The sequence below is a fragment of the Gymnogyps californianus genome, chromosome 1 (genome assembly GCF_018139145.2).
Source record: "Gymnogyps californianus isolate 813 chromosome 1, ASM1813914v2, whole genome shotgun sequence".
Lineage (NCBI taxonomy): Eukaryota > Metazoa > Chordata > Aves > Accipitriformes > Cathartidae > Gymnogyps > Gymnogyps californianus.
This window is the reverse complement of record NC_059471.1, coordinates 61,112,968-61,134,144: the sequence shown is the minus strand read 5'-3', so window position 1 is coordinate 61,134,144 and position 21,177 is coordinate 61,112,968. Positions and strand designations below refer to the sequence as shown.

Below are 21,177 nucleotides of genomic sequence, written 5' to 3'. Positions count from 1 at the left end.
CCCTCTCTGCAAAGACCGCCACGGTCCCGGACAACCGCCCCCCGCGCCCGGGGACACGATGAGGCGCTCCGCGGGGCGGCGGCGACCGGGAGAGGCACGGGGTCCCGGCCGGAGGGAGGGCAGGGGGAGGGAGGGGAAGGCCGCCAGGCCGCGGCGGGGCAGGGGAAGGCGGGCTGTCCGTTGGAGCGCGCGGCGAGGCTCACCTGCGGCGCGGGCGGGGGGCGCCCGGGCGGGGGCGCCGGGCGGGGGGCGGAGCCCGGCGCGGGGACGGGGAACGGCCGCCTCAGGCCGCGAAGCCCCTAGCAACCCCGCTCCCGCCCCAGGGCCTCCCCGCGCAGCGTGCGCATGCGCCTCCCTCGCCCTGCCCCGCTGCCCGCCGGGAAGTGCAGTTCTCGGGGCGGAGCCGGGCGCGGGTCCCGGCCCGGCGAGGAGCTGCTTCCCGCCAGGCCTCGCCCCTCACACGCCCGGCATCACCCCCTGCCGTTGTGCCTGCCGTGGGCGTCCGGTTCCCACCGCCCTTTCCGATGGACCCCCGCGGCTGCAGCCACCCGTGGGGACCCCCCGGCGGAGGGACGGCGGCGGCGCGCTGTCGCCTGAGGCGGGCGGGCTCCAGCGAGGAGGCCGGCAGCCACACGCGAGGTCCTCCCCTGCCCGGAGGAGGGCGAACTACCAAACACCACGTCGCAAAAAGAAAAAAAAAGTGGTTCCCCCCGCCGCCCCTTCCCCCTGAACGTGATTTTCCCTGCAGGCTGCGCTCTCCCCGCATCCCCCGTGCCCCTCACTGCACCCACCTCCCACCCGGGAATCCCTAGGGAAAGCTCCCAGCAGCAGGTCCTCAAGGACGTGCATCTTCCTTCTCGTAACGCTGGACGAAGCAACTATACTTCGTACTTCATTGATGAAGTGTGACAGTCTCCAACCCAAGAGCAAAATAAAGCAGCTGTAAAAACAGAAGTCCATCGCAACACACCTGCTTAAAAACAGCAGCAGGCTGCCGTCAGAAAGGAGACTCCCTGTTCCTCAGCCCAACTATCATTATTAAGCAAAACTTAGAGACATTTATATAATTCATTTAAGCCTGAAGTACCCTAAAGAACACAGCTCAAGTATTCCAAAGAACTTTGAGTCCTCAGCCCAAATTCAGCTTGCAAAAATAAAGTCTGAAAATAGTTCATCTGGAAAATAAATTTTCAAACCCCATGGGTTTTGTTCAGTCATCAGCCTGCAGACTTTGGGAAATTAAAGATTAGAAGTTAAGTCACAGTGGCTGCACAGGCTTATGAGCAAAGAGATCCCACCTCCAGGATTACTCTGCTAAGCAGGCGTTGCAATTCGGATCCTTCGCTTACCTACTTTCCTGAAAACCTTCACTAAACGTAGGGTCACCGTTCCCAAGACAGATGAAAAGCAAACAACAAACTAGAAAACAAACTTTATTGAATGAACAAAAGTCTAAAAGTCTCTCATTTTTGGTTAACAAAAGCAGCAACCTACAAAACCCCTGCATTCCATGACAAATCTTTTTATGTCAAAAAATTAATCCTTGAGCAGGTATGAACATTTGTATGCAAAAAGTTACAACTGTTGACATGTGTTTGGCCAAACAACTGGATAAATTTCAAATGGGCGGGGGGGGAAGAGACTGCACATGGACACCTGAAAAAGCTTGAATTGTTTGCTGGCCAAGAGGTATATAATATAATCAGGGCTGCCAGCAGTTTTCGGCACTTGCATCCCCTTCATACAAAATGAAAAGAGCAGCAGAAAAATGACAGAGGTTTTAAGACTGAACAAGGAAAAGAACTGCCAACAGAACACAGTGTTCAGCTAGCTCATTTGGCTAATGGTAAATGCAGCTTTTTAATACTCAATTTCACAAGCCTGTGTTAAGCGAGTCCGTGCTCTCAAGAGGCTCCAGGATAAGAATTCAGCCGCTGTACCCACAGAGCAAAAGCAATAAAGAAGGTCCGTCCTCAAACTTTCCCTGCCACAGGCAATTCCTCTCCATCTAAAACAGGCATCCAGCTAAGGGAAAAGAAACTGAGACCTGCTTGACAAAATATGATTATCTGACCGACAGAAGTCTACTGGGAACTAAATGGAGAATGTACATTCACTTTGTAAATCTGACGAGGTCTTCTAACCTATGTGATTTTCTTCCTTTTCACTGGATATGGGCAGCCTTAATAAAATGGAGTGTTAAGAAGGAAGGCAATGTTTACTTTTATCCTTACACCATTTGCAGAATAACCCTTCTTATAAAGTCATATCATAAATTTTCATGCTTTTGAATACTAAGTATTTTCAATGAAGTCTGTTTATTACATTGACTAATTTCAATCTGTTCTTCTGTTTTCACAGACCAGGACATAGTACCATTATTTCAAAAGAAGTGATTGATTTTGCTGTCGTATTTACTTTTGATTGCAAAAGTACAATAATCTGTGCTTATCTGTCAGTTTATACATCAGAACTCATCCATTGCAACCATATCATCAGATTTATTTAGTAATTATGAAGCTGTATCTTATACCATAATTTCTATTCATATGTATTCTAGGACTAATAGATCCCTAATATGTCTTGATTAAAACTAACTTTAATATATCAACTCTATTATCTAAAGTTAATTTTAATCATTTCCATCATAATCATTATAACTCTGATACCCACTGTTCCTCCTCTCACGAAGATTAGATTTCTTCCACGTAGATTCTTGATGAAAGCCAGCACTGAAAGATCGACCCAGTCGTCCATGTTGTTTCTTAGAGATATTGTCTTCACTCTCAGACTTGGAAATTCCTTGTCCTTGTGTTTGGGATTGTTTATCCTGTCTAACGTTTCCAAATGGAAAATTCCAAGGACCAAATCTTTGCCAGTTAAGTCTCTGAAAGGCAATGATGCAATGAAGATTTCCTCCAACCTAATCAAAGTAAAAAGGTTCTTTGTTAAATGCACACAGGCACATTTCTAACATACATAGATATTTGAAATTAACATCTTGGTGGGTAACAGAATTCCTTAAAAAAGAAAACAAAAACCCGCAAAAACACACAAACAAAAAAAACCCTACAAAACCACATCCACAAACAAACAGCTTGGCTCAATCAATTCTGATTGTTTCCCAGATTCAATTACTGCCTTCTTTCTCATCTTTTTAAGTCATTCTTTTTCATCTTTCATGGGCTCGTATAACTTATCTTCTGCTAGTCTTTTTTACTCTCCAGCCACTTTCACACAAATTATCTGTTCTGGTCCCTTCTCATCTTGCCGACACGGTCTTCCATAGGGTCTCCACATTTGAAATCATCTCTTCACCCTATTATTTCTCATAGACTTTCAATTTGCAAATCAAAAATACATCCCCCACCCACAAGATACAGCCCTACCTATAGGAAAGAAAGCTATCTATCTATTGGCAATAAGTCCACACAAGAGAGACACATGGATTGTTATGTTTGATCCTACTCAACTCTACTTGCTTTCCCGCTTACATGTAGCTAGAAGGTCATGCACCAAAAGGATCTGTCTGTAATTTGCCTGTAGAGTATTTCTATACTTGCTGCAGCTACATTTTAAGCCAACAAGGTTAAATATGGTGGACCAAATATATTGTATACACAGATATCCTGGTTCATCCTAGCATATGCCAGGCTACTACTGTATGGTATCTTGTCCTGAAGTAAATATAAATGACTCTGCTATGTAAGTACCCACATTTGACTTTTGTCTTCTGCAGCACTTCAGAACAAATTTCTTTCAGTGAAGTTATCTTACACTGCTGAAGTATGAATAAGTTTGCGAAAAATCTACCAAGAATTTCCTCCCATCTTAGTAAGTTTACCTTACCTTCTTTGTTTTTCGATGCTGCAATCCTCTCTCTAGGTGTCGAATATCTAGATATTCTGGATTTTGGGTGTTTAGGTCAGTGACAATATCTGCCCACCTACAGAATAAGATTATTACTACTCAGCTGACATGAACCTCAGCACCACTAAGACTCACGTACACACGCGTGCAAATACAGATCTGCAGCTTTAAATAGTCTTACCAGTGATTTAAAGATAAGCGAATGTGTAAAGACGTAAAAGCCTTAGTATTAGAGACATCAAGCTAGACATAAAAGCGTCACTTTTAATCAAAGCATTCAGTGATTATTCCTGCTCTTGGGAAACACCTTCCAAAATGAGTAAGAGCACCATGAGTCATTAGTTGCATTGCTTACCATTCACAAACTGATGAATTGGTAAGGGAAGAAGCAAAGTGTGGTTTAGGCAAGGAGAAACATTAGCTTTTACTTTATTTAATTGTCTCTTACCCTTTTATATTATTTTGTTCGAACGCTTCTGTTTTTCTTACCCACTAAATCTGTTTTTACCAGACAGCTCTCACCATAACTCACTCCTCCATTCTACTTAAATCCTGTCTGTAATAAACTATCAATTCAATCATTCCCCATTCACTCAGCTCTTCAGAGTTCCATAGCTCCTTCTAGCCCAAGTGAAACAAATATCATAGAGTCATAGAATCATTTAGGTTGGAAAAGACCCTTAAGATCATTGAGTCCAACCGTTAACCTACCACTGCCAAGTCCACCACTAAACTGTGTCCCTAAGCACCAGTCTATGCGTCTTTTAAATACCTCAGGGATGGTGACTCCACCACTTCCCTGGGCAGCCTGTTCCAATGCTTGACAACCCTTTCGGTGAAGAAATTTTTTCCTAACCTCCCCTGGCGCAACTTGAGGCTGTTTCCTCTCGTGCTATCACTTGTTACTTGGGAGAAGAGACCAACACCTACCTTGCTACAACCTCCTTTCAGGTAGTTGTAGAGAGCAATAAGGTCTACCCTCAGCCTCCTTTTCTCCAGGTGTGCTGGTTTTGGCTGGGATAGATTTAATTTTCTTCATGGCAGCTAGTACGAGGCTATGTTTTGGATTTGTGCTGAAAACAGTGTTGACGATAACACAGGGATGTTTTAGTTAGTGCTGAGCAGTGCTTACACAGAATCAAGGCCTTTTCTCTTCTCACACCACCCCACCAGCGAGTAGGCTGGGGGTGCACAAGAAGTTGGGAGGGGACACAGCTGGGACAGCTGACCCCAACTGACCAAAGGGATATCTCATACCATATGATGTCATGCTCAGCATATAAAGCTGGGGGAAGAAGAAGGAAGGGGGGGACACTCGGAGTGATGGTTGTCTTCCCAAGTAACTGTTACGCATGATGGAGCCCTGCTTTCCTGGAGATGGCTGAACACCTGCCTGCCGATGGGAAGCGGTGAATGAATTCCTTGTTTTGCTTTGCTTGTGCGCACGGCTTTTGCTTTACCTATTAAACCGTCTTTATCTCAACCCACGACTTTTCTCACTTTTACTCTTCCGATTCTCTCCCCAATCCCACTGGGGGGGGGGGGGGGGGGGGGGGGGGGGGGGGAGTGTGAGCGAGCAGCTGTGTGGGGCTGAGCTGCCAGCTGGGGTTAAACCACGACACCAGGCTAAACAACCCCAGGTCCCTCAGCCGCTCCTTGTAGGACTTGTTCTCTAGACCCTTCACCAGCTTCATTGCTCTTCTTTGGACACACTCCAGCACCTCAATGTCTTTCTTGTAGTGAGGGGCCCAAAACTGAACACAGTATTTGACGTGCGGCTTCACTAGCGCCGAGTACAGGGGGACAATCACTTCCGTAGTCCTGCTGGCCACACTGTTTCTGATACAAGCCAGGATGCTATTGGCCTTCTTGGCCACCTGGGCACACTGCTGGCTCATATTCAGCTGTCTGTCGACCAACACCTCCAGGTCCTTTTCTACCGGGCAGCTTTCCAGCCACTCCTCCCCAAGCCTGCAGTGTTGCATGGGGTTGTCGTGACCCAAGTGCAGGACCCGGCACTTAGCCTTGCCGAACCTCACACAATTGGCCTTGGCCCATTGATCCAGCCTGTCCAGATCCCTCTGTAGAGCCTTCCTACCCTCAAGCAGATCAACACTCCCGCCCAACTTGGTGTCGTCTGCAAACTTACTGAGGGTGCACTCGATCCCTCGTCCAGATCATTGATAAAGATATTAAACAGAACTGGCCCAATACTGAGCTCTGGGGAACACCACTTGTGACCAGCTGCCAACTGGATTTAACTCCATTCACCACAACTCTTCGGGCCCGGCCACCCAGCCAGTTTTTAATCCAGCGAAGAGTACGCCCGTCCAAGCCATGAGCAGCCAGTTTCTCCAGGAGAATGCTATGGGAAATGGTGTCAAAGGCTTTACTAAAGTCTAGGCAGACAACATCCACAGCCTTTCCCTCATCCACTAAGCAGGTCACCGTCATCCATAGAAGGAGATCAGGTTAGTCAAGCAGGACCTGCCTTTCATAAACCCATGCTGACTGGGCCTGATCACCTGCTTGTCCTGTACATGCCACGTGATGGCACTCAAGATGATCTGCTCCATAACCTTCCCCAGCACCAAGGTCAGACTGACAGGCCTGCAGTTCCCCAGATCCTCCTTCCGGCCCTTCTTGCAGATGGGCGTCACATTTGGTAACCTCATATTCCAGACCTCTTTAAGCCTAAACATCGCCTTTTCATTTCTGTCAATGTCTAATTACCTGTTTCTCTCTAACACCACCCTCCAAGTTCAGAAAATCCATTTCTACGCCAACCTTTGCCTTCCTACCTTAAGCACAGAACTTTCTGCTAGCTCTCACTGGGACTGTAGCAGGAGGAAGAATGTCTCCACAATCAAAAATAGTATTACAAAGGTTTGTATTGTATATTCAGAAACCTTTTCCTGTGACATTTGTAGCTTATATACCACAGGACAAAATTCTGTCAGTGGGATGTATAGTATGCCATTTCTCAGCACAGCAACTACATGCATAATGTGATTTTTATTTTGTTGCACTTAATCTCATTAGTCCAAAATATCCAGCTATTTACAGTTATTGACGTAGTCACATCACTGACAAAACAAAACAAAAAAAAGATATCTGGGTTTTAGGTACCGGGTTAGATCTGACTGGCTATGAAACCATCAGATAAGCACTTTCAAACAATTTTTCAAAATAATTAGAGAATAAAGAAGAGGAAACAAAGCAGAAGTTGTGTGATTTTTTTTATTATTACTACTTTTTTTTTTCCCCAGCTCTTTTCCTGATGTATCAAGAAAAAATCACTCCACGCTTAACTTGGGGGGTGGCAGAGAAGCTATTTGCTAAAACTTAAGTCTTGGCCGCAGACTATTCTTTTGCACTGTTCCCTCATTTCAGAAATTAATATTAAGTGTTATGAACTAGTATGTCAAGTAAAGCTGAGAAAGCTGTTCTATTAATTTATCATGACAAGTATAACTAATCAATGAAATTTCTACATAGCACCCTCTAGCTCTCCTAGTCTGTATGTAGTTTAGACACCAACTTCATATGAGCCAGACCTCATCATAAATGTGTTGTTTTAATGCATAGATAAGCTAATAACGCAACAGAGTACAGGCTGTACCTGCTCCTGAGCTAGGAGATCTTGGTAGCAGCATAATATCCTGTGCACACCCCAGACACAGCCTCAACTGCAGCATAAACTCCTCCAAGGTTCGTACAGCCTGTATGTCGCAATTGGCACGATCGCCGACAGCTGAGGTGTCTTTTCTTCCTGCCTGATGTGAGCTGCATCACACTCAAACAAGAGAAACAGGCTTTGGCTTTCAGCAGCCCACACATGTCCTGCCACGTGGTATAAAACTGCAGAGCCAGCCTTGAGGTCAAAACATGAAGTTTCTCACTAAAGCGCCTGTTTCTGTTAGAACTATAGTATTTTCATTCAAAAGAACTAAAAAGTCACTTGGTGACCCGTAGTAGACAAATACAAATTGTTTGGAAGGAAAACATATTGTTTTATATTCTTACCAAGTAACGTACCTTTTACAGTGTATTGTTGGATGTTTTCTGCTCGGCTCTCCAATTAAGATCCAATATTCTACTTCTTGCTGCAAGACACGACCTCTGTTCAATAGAAGATACAATCCTAGTAAGATTTATTGTGCATACTAAAAAGAAAAAGAGAGATTAACATTCTGTTGTTCTTTTTAGGATTTTCTAACATTTAAAATTGTTTCCTCAGCCAAACTAAAAACCAGCTCCTGTTCTATAAATAGTGTTTGCAATTGCATACAGGGAAACTTTTTGTTTCACAAGGCCTGGAAGCAAGATAGAAGCTATTGCTCATTATTTGGGAAAAAGACAGATCTTCATAAAAAATTAGCATTACTTGGATGAAAGGCAGTCTAGTATAACATCCGAATATAAATATATACGTAACAACGGAAATAAGAGTTGTGGAAAGCCACACAAAGGTGGAACAAATGTCTTCCTCCCTATCTGTGATGTCTAACAGAGCACGAAAGAGCCTCTTCCACTATTTTGAAACTATACTCCAGCTGACAGTTGTTACTAACAGCTGTAGGGTAACCTGTATGAAAACAACTGGTAACTTCAACTGCTTCCTTCTAAGCATCCAATACCACATATTAAAAAACAAAACCCTCAACCAATACTAGTTCAAGTTTGTGAGCAACTTCCAAGAAACTCAAAGCCTGCAGTAACCTTGTCAGGGAAAATCTGTGACAGACATCGGGCAGACCGATGAGATACAGAGGATTGTTCTGTGACTTCCTGCGTATAATTATCCCATGAAAAACTAATTCAGTTTCAATGTGACAAAACCTGAGATTTTTCTGCCTAGGGTATTAGACAGCATATGGCCTTACTGCTTGCAATAATTTGTTTACTCATAAAAAATCCCTGTAAAATAACAATGTATGCCATCATTCTACAGATGGGAAACCAAGACACAGGATAGATTAATTGACTTACCTAAAGCCACACTGGAAGTCTGTGGTTGAACTGGGAACTGAACCCAGGTCTCCCGAGTCCAAATCCAGCAACCTAAGATCATACAGGAAGTCTGTGGGTGACCTAAGAACTGTCTCCTATGCTCAGCCTAGCAACCTATCTACCCATTTCTTTTGGAACTTAAACGTTTCTGAGCTTGATTTTTAAAGAAAACCTTTCCTTTGTAACTAGAATGCAAAAACAGGTAAACAAGAACCGCTGCAGAATCTACTGATAGTGCTTCTAGAACCTAAACATATATTTTACCAGTAAGATATTAGAAGATATGAAGAGAACAGGATTCTCTTCTGGTCTGACCTCCAGCCTAAAATAAGGCTATAAAAGCTCCTTGAACTCATTACTTCATGTTACATTGTTAGAAGAGATCTGTTGTTAGGAAGAAGATCTAATATTGACTTAAAAATAACATCGCTAGTGACTGAGAATCCATTTCAACCATGGATCAAGTATTGAAATTGTTGTTCTTGCTCACTACTAAACAATATAAGTTCAAACTAGAGGTAAGGTATGTTAAGTTTCCACACACTGGACCATATTATTTCTCAAACTGCATTTTTGATCTAGTAAATTTTTTTTTACTTTGCTTTTCCAGTGCAGATTCTTAGTAACTGATCAAGTAAGCAAGCCATTAACCTTTTGGTAAACTTAAGCAGACTGACGTGTTGGACTTCTACTTGGGGCATATTTTCCACACTCTTCTCACTCACATGGCATGTCAGTGAATGCAGTCTTAATAAAAAAACTTCTGTATTCTTTTGTTCTTATACTAAAAGCTTTCATTAACCCTAAGGTCAGACTTACACTGGGAACAAATTAGATGCAGATGATTATGCTTTATTACCTCCAAACAATTACCGTTTTGAACTCTAAATAGAGCTAGCATTCTCCATTCCTTGATGCGACTCTGCATCTTCAACACAGCCAAAGGCAGACTGCTTGGTAAGCAAAGTGCAAGACTGAGGCTCACCTTACACCAGCGACCTACTCTTTTCATTGTTTAGCATTCCCCACTATTGGTATCTGCTAATTTTGTCAGGGATTGTCTTCTTGTGCTCAATGATAATACTAATAAATACTGACAAACAGTTGAACTTTGAGAAAGTCCAACAGAAACCTCCAATACGTACTGTGTTTGCAACTACTTTGAGAGGAGAACCAGTTTAATTTAGTGTAATTCTGTGAATGAGGTAAAACAAACTACTCTCAGCATATCATACAGCAGCAGGTTAAATGCCTTACAAAAGCTAAGATAAATTGCCCCAAGACTATGAAATTTTTCAAACTTAAAATTTGTGGTTTTAATGCAAGACTTTCCCTAAACTCAGTATGAATATCAATGCTATTATCCTCTTTTAAAACCTTAATTGAAACCTATATCAACTATTCCATTATTTTATCCTGAGTAATGTCACCCTGACAAACCTGAATTTATTCAGGTAATTGTATTTTTATTCTAAAACAACTGGCACGTTAAGTTTCTCCTGGTCTTTGAGAAGTGCTCCAGCATTCCAAGCGTTGTTTAAAAAAGCCAAACGTACTGTGATAGTCCAGAGATCTCTTCTAGCTTCTCTCCCCGTCCCCCGCCAATTCTTGATAACAGATTATTCAGATATTTTACTTTTCTAAGCCTTACACTCCAGTAGTTGCAGTTTATCATCATTATTAGTCAACACTGCAAAAGAAGTACATAACCACGATCCTGCAATACCTACACATCCCTTGTTCTCACCATACACAAACACCGGTTTCTGTAAGTGCAGATTTTATCACGTCCACTTCGTAATGGGTTAGTATCACTGCAGGCTTTTTGCTTCTAGTTTATAAAGAAAAATCCCAACACACACACACACACACACTTACTTCTTTTGTTTCCCCCCAAGTTCCCTGGGAACAGACTCCCCCCATAATTAGCTGGCTTTTTATTGTTTTTCCCTAAAAAACACCTGGCTTTTTTCAGCCCATATGGTTTTCTTTTTCAGACTAGTTACCTTCACTTGTCCTTCAAGTAAATAACTACCCTCTCTGTATCTGGCTAAAATGTCTTTAAACAATTTCTTAGTACCATTCATAGTTTTCTGTTTAAGTTCTCTCAATCTAGTCTGCTTAGTTGTGTTTAATTTTAAGTCAATCCTTTCAAATCGCACAGTAGTGTTTTGCTAGTTCAGACATAAAGGCTTTTACAACATACACTGAAATGTTATTTAGGGAGAAAAATGGTATCAACTTGCAGTAAATTTTTCTGTACGTTTCCTCCACTAAAATAAGCATAAACACAGTATCTTACCTATAGGCTTTACTAGCTTTTACTGGGGTTGCTTCAAATCCAATTGGGCAAAAATAATGGTTTTGGCAATGGTAGATGTAGGCCATTGATTCATCTTTCAGTCCATGTGTTAGCTTTGCAAGGGCCCCTGCAGCTACAAAGAAAGATCAGGTTACAGTCCAGAGTGCTTTGGATCCTGTGTAACATATTCAGCAAAAAAGACCTATTTGATAACATAAAATAGTTACACTGCTTTTTAAATTAGAGGACATGACCTGACAGGCATGCACAAAATACAGTTTTGATTTCAAACTTCTTAGTATTTAATTTCCTGCCTGGTACAAAAAAAATAAAATCTGCCACACGGTCTGTACTAGGGAAATGCCATATAAAATATGCATTGTATTTAGATCAAAGTCATATTAAAAATTACTTGTTCTGCAAAAGAAAGAACGAAAAGTATCTCTTAACCTAGGAAATACACACTGCAACATGCAACACAATGCAGTCCCACTGCCCCAAGTCAGGTGTAGCACACATCAGTGATACTACTGACACCCCTGAAAGCTTTCAAACGTTTTGGTATCATGAGCTTCTTGGAGCTTCCTAGTCTCAGGAACACATTCCACATTTGGGCATACAATATTTTGTAATGTGACTGCAGTGCTCAGTTTCAGGAAAAGACTAGAAAAGGCACTGAAACATGACAGAATTCTCAAATGGGATACCAAGAACAAAAAAGATCTCCACTTCAGTAATCTCCCCCAAAACTTTTCAGCATGGTTTTATCCTTTTAAAGAACCTTCCAGTTAGAAGATAATTACCCAGACTACGCCAAAGGCTAATAAACTGTGTACAAAAGTATAATTTTTCTTTAGGTAGCACACTTAAGAGTAGACATAAAAATGCAGCTTCATAAGCTAATTGAGAACAATCACCTAACTTTCAGAGACAGATGTTAGCTACAGTCAAGCAGAACGGACAAGTTCACTGACTTTAAAATTGCATTTTTTAAAAGCATAAAACATTTATTAAAGACATTAATACTTTTGTGCTGTACGCTCTAAATTTTTATACAACACAGATTTCTAAAACGCTGAAATAAAAATGTGTTGCTCCCCCAGTGTATTACAGCAAACACATCTTCCAGCACACCAACACAGGACTAGAAGTTCAGTGTCCTCCTGGATACCTTAAAATTCCAGTTCTGTGATAGCAGAATATATTGCACAGAATATATTTTATCAAAATAAAAGTACAAATTGAAGTTTTAGCAAAATAAGAGAAAAAGTAAAACCAGAAAAATCAGGCAACTTGGAGCTATTTGATAGCTTCTCTCCAACTGGAAGTACTACTTACAGAATTTGTGCTGTCAAATGCTACACATTGCAGTATTTTTCAGTTTATATACTGTAAGGTGAATGCTTTAGGATTAGCTACGTACCAGTTTCTCCAGCTGTCTTGTTCTTCCCATGAGGTTTATACAGAACATATGAGCATCCCTTGATATGGAAGTGATCATTTATTTGCCTAAACCATCTGAAACAATAAGCTTAAAGATTGTAGTAACTCAAGAGTTATTAAACGCAATTTTCTTTCCTCCCACTTTTCCTCTCTTTGACAGCTTAGAAAAAAGTCTCGGTGTGCTACTAAGTACCTACCACACTAGTACAGAGTTTGTAGATGACCATGGTACCCTAATACAACTTAACATATCCTAGAGAGATAAATAAATACTCAAAGCCTTTTCCTTCATTTTACTTTTTCAGACCCAACATGGATCCATAATAACCAAAGGGCTGGATGTGCAATGTTGGTCCTATTGTGTTCATTCCAGTCACCTCTAACTTTCAGTTACTCAGCCTTTAGAAAGACACTCGAATTCTGAAGTGCCAAACTTCAACCATGATTTGTAAGCTACGCGAAGGGAATTTTCTAAGACACCAGAAGGCAGGACCCTTCAAGTGAGACTTTCTGCACGTCATGTTGGGCTTCTGTCACATAAGCTTCACAATGCCCAAGCGTTACAGGAGTCCCATACTGCAACTCGTCACAGCAGCAGTAAGTGAGGACAGGTCTGCAAAGAAGATTTTGTCTCAGATACTCACTTTTCCACATTAGAAGATTCAAATTCACATCTCTCAAGATAATACTTCAATCATAAAGCTATGTTGGGTGATGGGGTTGGCTCTCAGCACTCCTATTTTCCAGTCTGCCGAGTACTTAAAAGTTATTTGACCAGGCAGAAAAAAAAAACTAAGGGTAACTTTTCTGCAGCGCATAGGACACTCACAGGGGAAAAGAAAGAAGAATGACAAGTTTAACTTTTTTCTGTATAGACTGTTGACATAAAGAGACAGAACATTTTATCAGCTTGGTCTATAAGGGTTGCTATACCCTGACATACTCCTAAAGAGATACAAACTCTGGATCCGAGTCTCCTAAGGCAGAGAAGGAAGTTTTCATGACACTCTTCAACGATCTAGCCAGTATGCTACCATTAAAGAACAGACTGCTGCCACATTTTCAAATCCAGCACTCACATTCTGTGCCAAACCCTATATATTGCCTTCAAAAAATACTAACTAGATCAAATGCAACTCATGAAACGGGCAAGAACACTGCAAAATTTTTAAGTCTCACAGAAGGATAACACACCACAGCCCTGTCAAGATGTTCAACACTCAAGTACGATAATGCTCCTGGCCCTGTTTAATCCTAAAATTCCTTATGAGTTTAATAAAACAAAACAAAAAAAAAGGACAAAGATTTTAGACTCAATTCATCAAGATCAGGAAACAGTAGAGCAGAAGTGAAACAGAATTTGAAAGTTCAAGTGTTCTGTGAGTCCAGCTCCATCTTTTCTCCCCCCCCCCCCCCCCCCCTTCACCTCCTGAACAGCTCCACTACAGCAAAGGTGCAGCACTCACTATCTCATTTTCAATTCTTAAATTACTTTTTACATAAAGCTACTAGTATATCAATTGCCTTTTCAGGCTGTTTCAGTGACATTAACAAGCATTTAACATGCATTTTCAAAAACAGCAAAATGAGGGTAAAAAAAAAAAAAAATTCCTAACCAGGAGACTGGATTCATTGAGTATTATACAACTGTTAAACAAACTGAACCAAAAATCAAATAGAATTTCATGTTCACTTGATCTGTGTAGCAACATCACACTATACAAAATGGCCAGTGCAAAAAACTCTTTGAAAAGTTTTTTTGGGTACTGTCGGAGTACGCAGGTATGCTTCATTATTCTAAAACTTAAGAGGACTAACTTGTGTCAGCCACTTTTTTTTTTTTAAATAAATTAACTACTACTGTATTTTTAAAGGTTCTATCTCTTAGTTTTATGTTATTTTTGCATACATTAACAATTTAGCTGCATCAAAAGAACCAAACATACCTCATCAAAGTTGTATTTCCAGTGAAGGGACCAAACCTAATCTCCTCAAATGGAGGCTGAAAGCCCAGTATATGCAAAGCTTCTTCTTGAGTAATAGGTGGTAAACTGAGGGGGGGGAAAAAAAAAAAAAAAAGAAAAAAGTATTGTTTAATAAAGTAATTAGCAACATATTTTAGACTCTCTAGAGGCAAAGTGGTCTATGTGTGACTTACCTTCCAGCTCCCAGTGTACTATATAAGAAATTCCAGCAAGACACTAAGGATGAAATTCCACAGGAAGTCTTGTATTGAGGTCGGCTAACACAATACCTAAACCAAACAAAAAGCCAAATGCATTAGTAAGCGTTCTTGATTTAGTGACAGGAACAACCTGAACTGCTTTTCTGTGTGCCACACCACTGAAGTGCCATGTTATATTAAGTGTTTTTATGTCGCCCGTATTAAAAAAAAAAAAGTGCATTCTTTTTAAACAAAAAAGGAGCAAATACGTTAACCAATTTCTTTAAGTTTGTCAGATACTACTACCTTATTTCATACAAATCAGTCAAATTTCTAACAGCCCCATGGCAGTTCTGTACAAATTATCCTGTAGGAAAAAATGGTTCTGTACTAATATAATGTTCAGTTTGATCCAGTCTCTTCTAACACGTGAACTTGTAGTAAACCGCATCTCTACCAATTTACTAATGAATTTCATTCCGGGTCGCAGATTACCTAGGCTAACTCTAACTTTCTGATGTCATAGACATACAGTAAGAATCAGACAGATTCATTAAACTAAGTGAATTTAGTGAACTATATTCATATGATATAGGTTGTATAGAACTTACAGATTCTGATCACGTATTTCCCAGTGAAAACAAAAATCAGGAGTAAGACATATCAGTACTATGGTTAAGGTTACTTTTTGCCTGACCATGCTAATGAACTTGCATTTTTTTTTAGCAATGAATCCCCACGTAATTTTTTCCTTATTGAAAAAAAAAAAATGTTTAGAAAGAAAAATGTTCTTAGAATGTCAACAGATGGGAGGGAAGCTCTTACTCTTCTTGTAGTATGAGATTTAGTGTACGATGCTTAACATATCTCTATTTCTACTAAAAAAAAAAGTATGAAGACATTATTAAGAAGTTTGAAACCAGATAACCAGCAACAGTGTTTACCGACAAACTGTACAGGGATAATCTTAAATACAATTCATAAATACTACCATCTTCGGAGGTCCAACACTTTCCTTTCCTTCACGTCTTCAAGAGCAGAACGCTGAGGACACTCCCTGTATTGTTTGCTTTTTTTGTCTACGGATTTTTTCTTTGTCACTTGTTTCTTCATGTTGCCTGCAAAACAGATTTCAGAAACAAATGAATGCCTAGTTTACCGTTCATATCTTTCTTCTTAAATATTTTTAGTAATAGCATACACGTCAAATAGAGATGCTGGTTGTGTTACTAAGTGCAAACTGGGACTAAACATCAGTTGAAGGAAAAAGCTCAAATACATAATCAAGATTGTCAACAGGTTTGTAAAGCTGCAATTAGCTCCGTAAACAACATCATGTTTTTCTGATTAGAATTAATGATGACCTGCCTGACTGTTTAGAGAGCTGTCAATCTGATTATTCTAATGTGTTAATCAGCCATCCCAGAAATAGACCTTCAGACCAACATGGACTTCCCATCTCCTAACATTAAATGCACAGGGAAATATAATGAAACACTTGTTTTTCACAGCCAAGCTCTGAAACCAGCTACAATTTCTGATGAAAACTTACATGCAAATCCAGTAAGAATAATATACCCCCAAGGTCTTTTCCTTTTTGCAAGCCACTGAGGCAGTGGAAAATGAAAAGCTGGGCCACATGCTAGAGCAGGAGTATTTCGGTCCCATTTTGAAGCCATCATATCCAAATGAAATATATCACGTATATTTTAGCAAAAATGACCATCCTGTAACATATTATCATTTGTTTCTTATTTTTATTTAAGGACACTACGTGTACACATGAAAAGGCAATAGCAACTTGCCAAACACATCTCTAAGTTTTGCTAAACCGGTTTCATACTAAGGTAGAGAAAACAGCAATTTGACTAGCTTGCCAAGCCATTAAGAAAAAAATCTACAGCCCGCTCTAGATAAGCAGAGGGATTACAGGACAAAGAAAACCAAGTGTGTATGCAAGCGCTTGATTCAGAGTTGCAATCTGTGACTAGGCAGAGAAAGAACGTAGGAGGCAGCAAAGAAGCCAGTTTTAAAGAAATGGGCTCCCTAACACTGTATACATATAGCAAATCAAAATAAATACAAATCTGTTAGAGAAACCAACTGCTTTCCTAGGTAATTGTAATGATTTCATTTACTTCTTGTCATAAATAAACCAGGTCTTTAATTTCAAAATACATCTCTGAAGTACCTTGAAACATTTCTGCAAGTGACAAACCTGTACTTATCAGGTAAAAGTAATCACTGCACAATGCACTAGGGCCTACTAAAAGAAAAGAAAGAAAAAAACACCCCAAAAACCCAAGGGGGGGGGAAGGGAGGGGAACCAAACCCAAACCAGAAGCCACCCCAAACAATACCCAAAAACCCCACACAGAATTAAGCAGAAGCCAGCCTTGTTTTAGAGCCACTTCCCCAGGCAGCTACACTTGACTTTCACTCCTCCTCTCTCACTCTCTCCTTTCCTGATGAGCAGGTTGTTTGAAATGACGTACAGGCTCTTCTATAGCACTTCCTGAAGAGATACATGTGCTGACCAGCCCCCTCCACAAACAAGTGGTAAACATGAAGCTTTTTCCTATCGCAACATCAAATCTTCACCACCTCACCTGCTTTGTTCTTCAGATTTGTGGTCACGCCATTGAACTCTGATTTGTCAATTTCCCATGCCAGTGGAAGCTTTCCAAGATCACCAGGCAAGCTTTCCAAGTTAGCATCTTCACTGTAGATTATCTCCGAAGCACCAGTTTGAATGCCGAGTAAGCTAGGTGTGTTATTTCCAACGTTTAAGGCAGCACTGCCTGACAGGCAGGCACTAACTGAAGCACTTGGGCTTTTACAAATAGATGTTACTCTGTTTAAAAAAGCATAGTCTGAGCAGATGGTATAAAATTTCTCTCGTGTATGAGTCACAGGACATCCCCACGGATAATGCCCGTCTCCCCTAGACACCAAGGACGCAGCGGAGGCATCTGACATGCAGTATGGCTTCACGGGATCATGAAGAGAAGCTTCTGGGGATTCTTTCCCATGTTTGTTTTCAGTGTTTCCATTATTTCCAGAACCATTCTCCTTTTCATCTTCTGAAATGTTAGGCATTGAATGATACTGAAAGAGTATTGTACAGCTAAGAATATTTTTTTCTTTATGTTTTAATTACAACAGAGTTTGCATCATTGCGTCCATTGCCTCTGCAAGGTATCAACGAGGTACCTGAAAGAAAATGAGCAGTTAGTACAGATGTATCAATCAACATAAAATATACACAAAGCTTACCTTTGAACTCATATCCAATAAAGTCTGAAATACCCTTCAAGATACATCACCACATACACCGTGTCTTTTCCTAAGCATCTCTAGAATTCTACAAACAGCACTTTTTATTATTTGTGAGGTGCCAACAGCATACACCACAGTGATACCATAACAAAGACATCATGAGTAATTACACTTGTAAACCAGCATATGAATAAAAAAATAAAATTAAACAAAACAAAAAGCTTCCTACATTTATGTAGTTGTGATCACTTCTATTCCTTACAGTCACAATACATTGCATATGTGGAGTACAAAATAATTTATACAAATTAATAAATCACAGAAACAGCAACTTAAGGTCACTTAATTCTGAAGAATCCTGCATACTTTTGCTGCAAGTGAAGTTGAAGCTTACAGAAAATTACAGGAACTATTACCTCTGTTGATTGTAAATTGACAACACTACCCTCAATCTGTTTCACGGCTTTCCTCGTATGGCTGCTAAGGGTTCTCTTTTATTTTTATGCGCCTCCTATTCTTCAAGATGTGAGAAAGAAAAGCAGGTTTTGCTTACAGCAGCTAAGAATTACCAAAAACAAATTTAGAAGGCTGGCTTGTTTTTAATGATTTTTTTTAAAAAGCAAATTGACAGTACACGTTATCCATCATCTCAGCAGTCTGCACGTCTGCGGTGCGAAGACACATGCCGCAGATGGGAAACCCAGCACGCAGGAGGCAGGAGTTTCACTCGAGAGCAGGCTCCTGCGACACCGACTTCTGGTCACTGAACTGAACCAAGGGCGCAGGAGCCTTCCTCTGCCAGAAGCGTGTCTTGCAACCAACCACAAGCAGGGCTCTACTTGAAAGATTACGAGGAAATATCAAAAACCCACACCCGTACCCAGCAGCTGCCTGCAATGAGGGCAGCCAAGCGGCGCCCAGCCCCGATTCTGCCGAGCAGCCCCGGCAGGACCCACTCTCACCAGCTCCGTGGGGGGGTCACCCACCGGGGACGGCCCCCACGGGGGTGCGGGACACCCGGCCTCAGTACCGGGGAGGGGCGGGAGGGCCGGGGCGCCGCCAATCGGGGCCTCGGCGCGGCTCTGCGGCCCCGCCCCCCGCGCTGCCGCCAGTCGGTTCCAGAGTGAACAGCCGCGGGTTGGGGGAAGGGGCCGCAGCTCGGCGCCAGCGGGGCCCGCCGGGAGGGTGGGTCCGCTCCCTTCCTCAGCGCCTGCGAGGGCCGGCAGCGCGGGGGCGCCCGGCGGCGCGGCAGCGGTGGGGGGAGAGGGGAAGGGCAGCTGCCCGGCGGCGCGGCCCGCGCTCTCGGCCCGTTACCTGCGCGGCGCGGCGCCCGCCTGCGTCGCCTCCCCCGGCCGCGGCGGAGCGGCGACGCGAGCGCGCCGGAAACAGACACGGCGCGCGGGGGGGGGGGGGGGGGCGGGGAAGGGAGAGTGCCGCGCCGCGGGCTCACCTGCGCCCCCGCCGCCCCCGCCTCCTCAGCGCCGCCGCCGCCGGCCGGCACCAACTCCCGCAGCCGGCCGGGGGGAGGCGCGGGGCTGCCCGGTGGTGACGACGGCGGCCGCCGCCGCGCTCCCCCTGCGGGCCCTCACGGTGTCTGAGAGGAACCGGCTGCGCGTCTCGCGGCGGAGCCGCGACTGCGCCTCGGCGCTGTGAGAGGCACCTCTTTGGCCGTGTCCCCCCGTATGCGCCCCCATGGTCTCGTCCGCTGCTGCCCCGCGGGCGGGCGGGGGAGGGGAGGAGCAACTCGGGGATGGCGACGGGGCCAGGCGGCCTCCTACCTGGGGCATGGGCATCGGCATCGGCGCCGGGCCGGCCCCGGCCCGGCCCCGGGAGTGGCCGTGCGCACCCCGGCTGGCGGCTGCGCCTCTCCCTGGCCTGACCGGGGCAGGGAAGAGCTCTCACCTGCCCGCCGAGCTGGTGAGGCGCCGGGTGCTGCACGGGGATCCGGGAAAGGCAAGACGTAGACGGGAGAGCGAGTGGGAGATCCTGCCCGGAGGAGAAGGAGGGGGGTAGGACGGGCGGCTTTGCGGCCGTGGGCAGGTACCGTGCCGGGGCAGGAAGCTCCGAGGGCATTCGAAGACGGGAAGCGGTGTTGACTGATGGGCGCGTGGCTGCAGAAGATCCTGACAGAAACCACCCATCGCCGACGGACATGGAAAGCGTTGCAGGTGCTGAGTGAAGCTGCCCGGCTCCGGCACAGCCGACCACTGAGACTCCTACCCCGGCAGGCCCCGGGGTCACCCCCCTGCCCTCGCCGCGTCCCCTTCGCATGCGGGCGCTCCTGCTTACCTGGGCCCAGCGGCGCCTGCCTTCCCCAAACGAGGACGGACGCCCGGGCTCGGTTGCCTCCCTGCCCCCGGGCTGTGGGTCGCGGCCCACGGGAGCTCCGTCGCACGGCCCGGTGCAGGCGCGGGGTGCGGGCAGGTGGCGAGGCCGGGGGCCCAGCCGGGCCGCTCTTCTGTGCCCGGCGCTCCGAGGGCAGCGCGGTGCCTGGGGCGGCCGGCCCTGCTGCCCCGAGCTGCCGTTTGGTTAAAGTAGGCTAGGCTAAGCTAGGCGAGGCTCACGGCAAGTCTTGGCTCAGTTTTGGTGTCACGCTTCTAACATGGCTACGTCTTCCCGTTCAGGGTGGGGAAGGTGTAGGAGCATAAAAGTGAGCGTTGGGTTCCTCCTGGGGAATGACGGACAGACGTCCGGACCTTTTATTTGCACCAGGTTTCTCTTGGCTTCCCTGACCGTAGTAAGAGTACAGGTAACAAAAATGCCTCTGGAAAACTGTATAAAGGAACAAAAGATTATTTCAGGTAACAGTGTCTGGAACTGCTGACAGTATTTCCCGTCTCATCTTCACTGCAGTCATCATGTTTTCAACGTGAACAAACACAGTGACGCTGAAGACATTAGTGGAGCACTTTCGGTACTGCCACAATTATTTAAAGCTTACGTATTTTTAAATATTCAGGTTTGTAATATTAAGTGATTGCTTTTATAACAGAGTAGTTATAAAATTAAAAACCAAAACAGGGAAGGATCAAAAAGTTCCATGTTGTCCTGCTGACAGAGGATTTGATGCTAGTGATTACAGCATGGTGCCCTCAGCCCACGGAGC

At 43.7% G+C, this 21,177-nt stretch overlaps 1 protein-coding gene across 2 annotated transcripts; it reads right to left on the bottom strand.

Moving 5' to 3' along the window:
- Nucleotides 1-1,413: 1,413 nt before the first annotated feature.
- Nucleotides 1,414-19,414, bottom strand: BIVM (basic, immunoglobulin-like variable motif containing). Of its 2 annotated transcripts, XM_050895332.1 has the most exons (11): nucleotides 19,386-19,414; nucleotides 17,402-18,005; nucleotides 15,784-15,910; nucleotides 14,787-14,882; nucleotides 14,575-14,679; nucleotides 12,609-12,703; nucleotides 11,186-11,318; nucleotides 8,863-8,934; nucleotides 7,909-7,992; nucleotides 3,850-3,946; nucleotides 1,414-2,923 (listed from the first exon to the last, which is right to left on the bottom strand). In XM_050895332.1, the coding sequence occupies exons 2-11, from the start codon at nucleotides 17,889-17,891 to the stop codon at nucleotides 2,633-2,635; spliced, it is 1,590 nt and encodes a 529-aa protein (XP_050751289.1). In that variant the 5' UTR covers nucleotides 17,892-18,005; nucleotides 19,386-19,414; the 3' UTR covers nucleotides 1,414-2,632. The 2 variants fall into 2 exon arrangements, with proteins under 2 accessions (XP_050751289.1, XP_050751299.1); XM_050895342.1 differs by lacking the exon at nucleotides 8,863-8,934.
- Nucleotides 19,415-21,177: the final 1,763 nt, after the last annotated feature.

Coding starts and splice junctions, on each gene's coding strand:
- BIVM (XM_050895332.1), bottom strand. CDS start 17,891: ATGCCTAACATTTCAGAAGATGAAAAGGAGAATGGTTCTGGAAATAAT. Junction 11,319..12,608: donor CAAGACAGCTGGAGAAACTG/GTACGTAGCTAA, acceptor CTTTCTTTGTAG/CTGCAGGGGCCCTTGCAAAG. Junction 8,935..11,185: donor AAAGCTAGTAAAGCCTATAG/GTAAGATACTGT, acceptor GTATGATCTTAG/GTTGCTGGATTTGGACTCGG.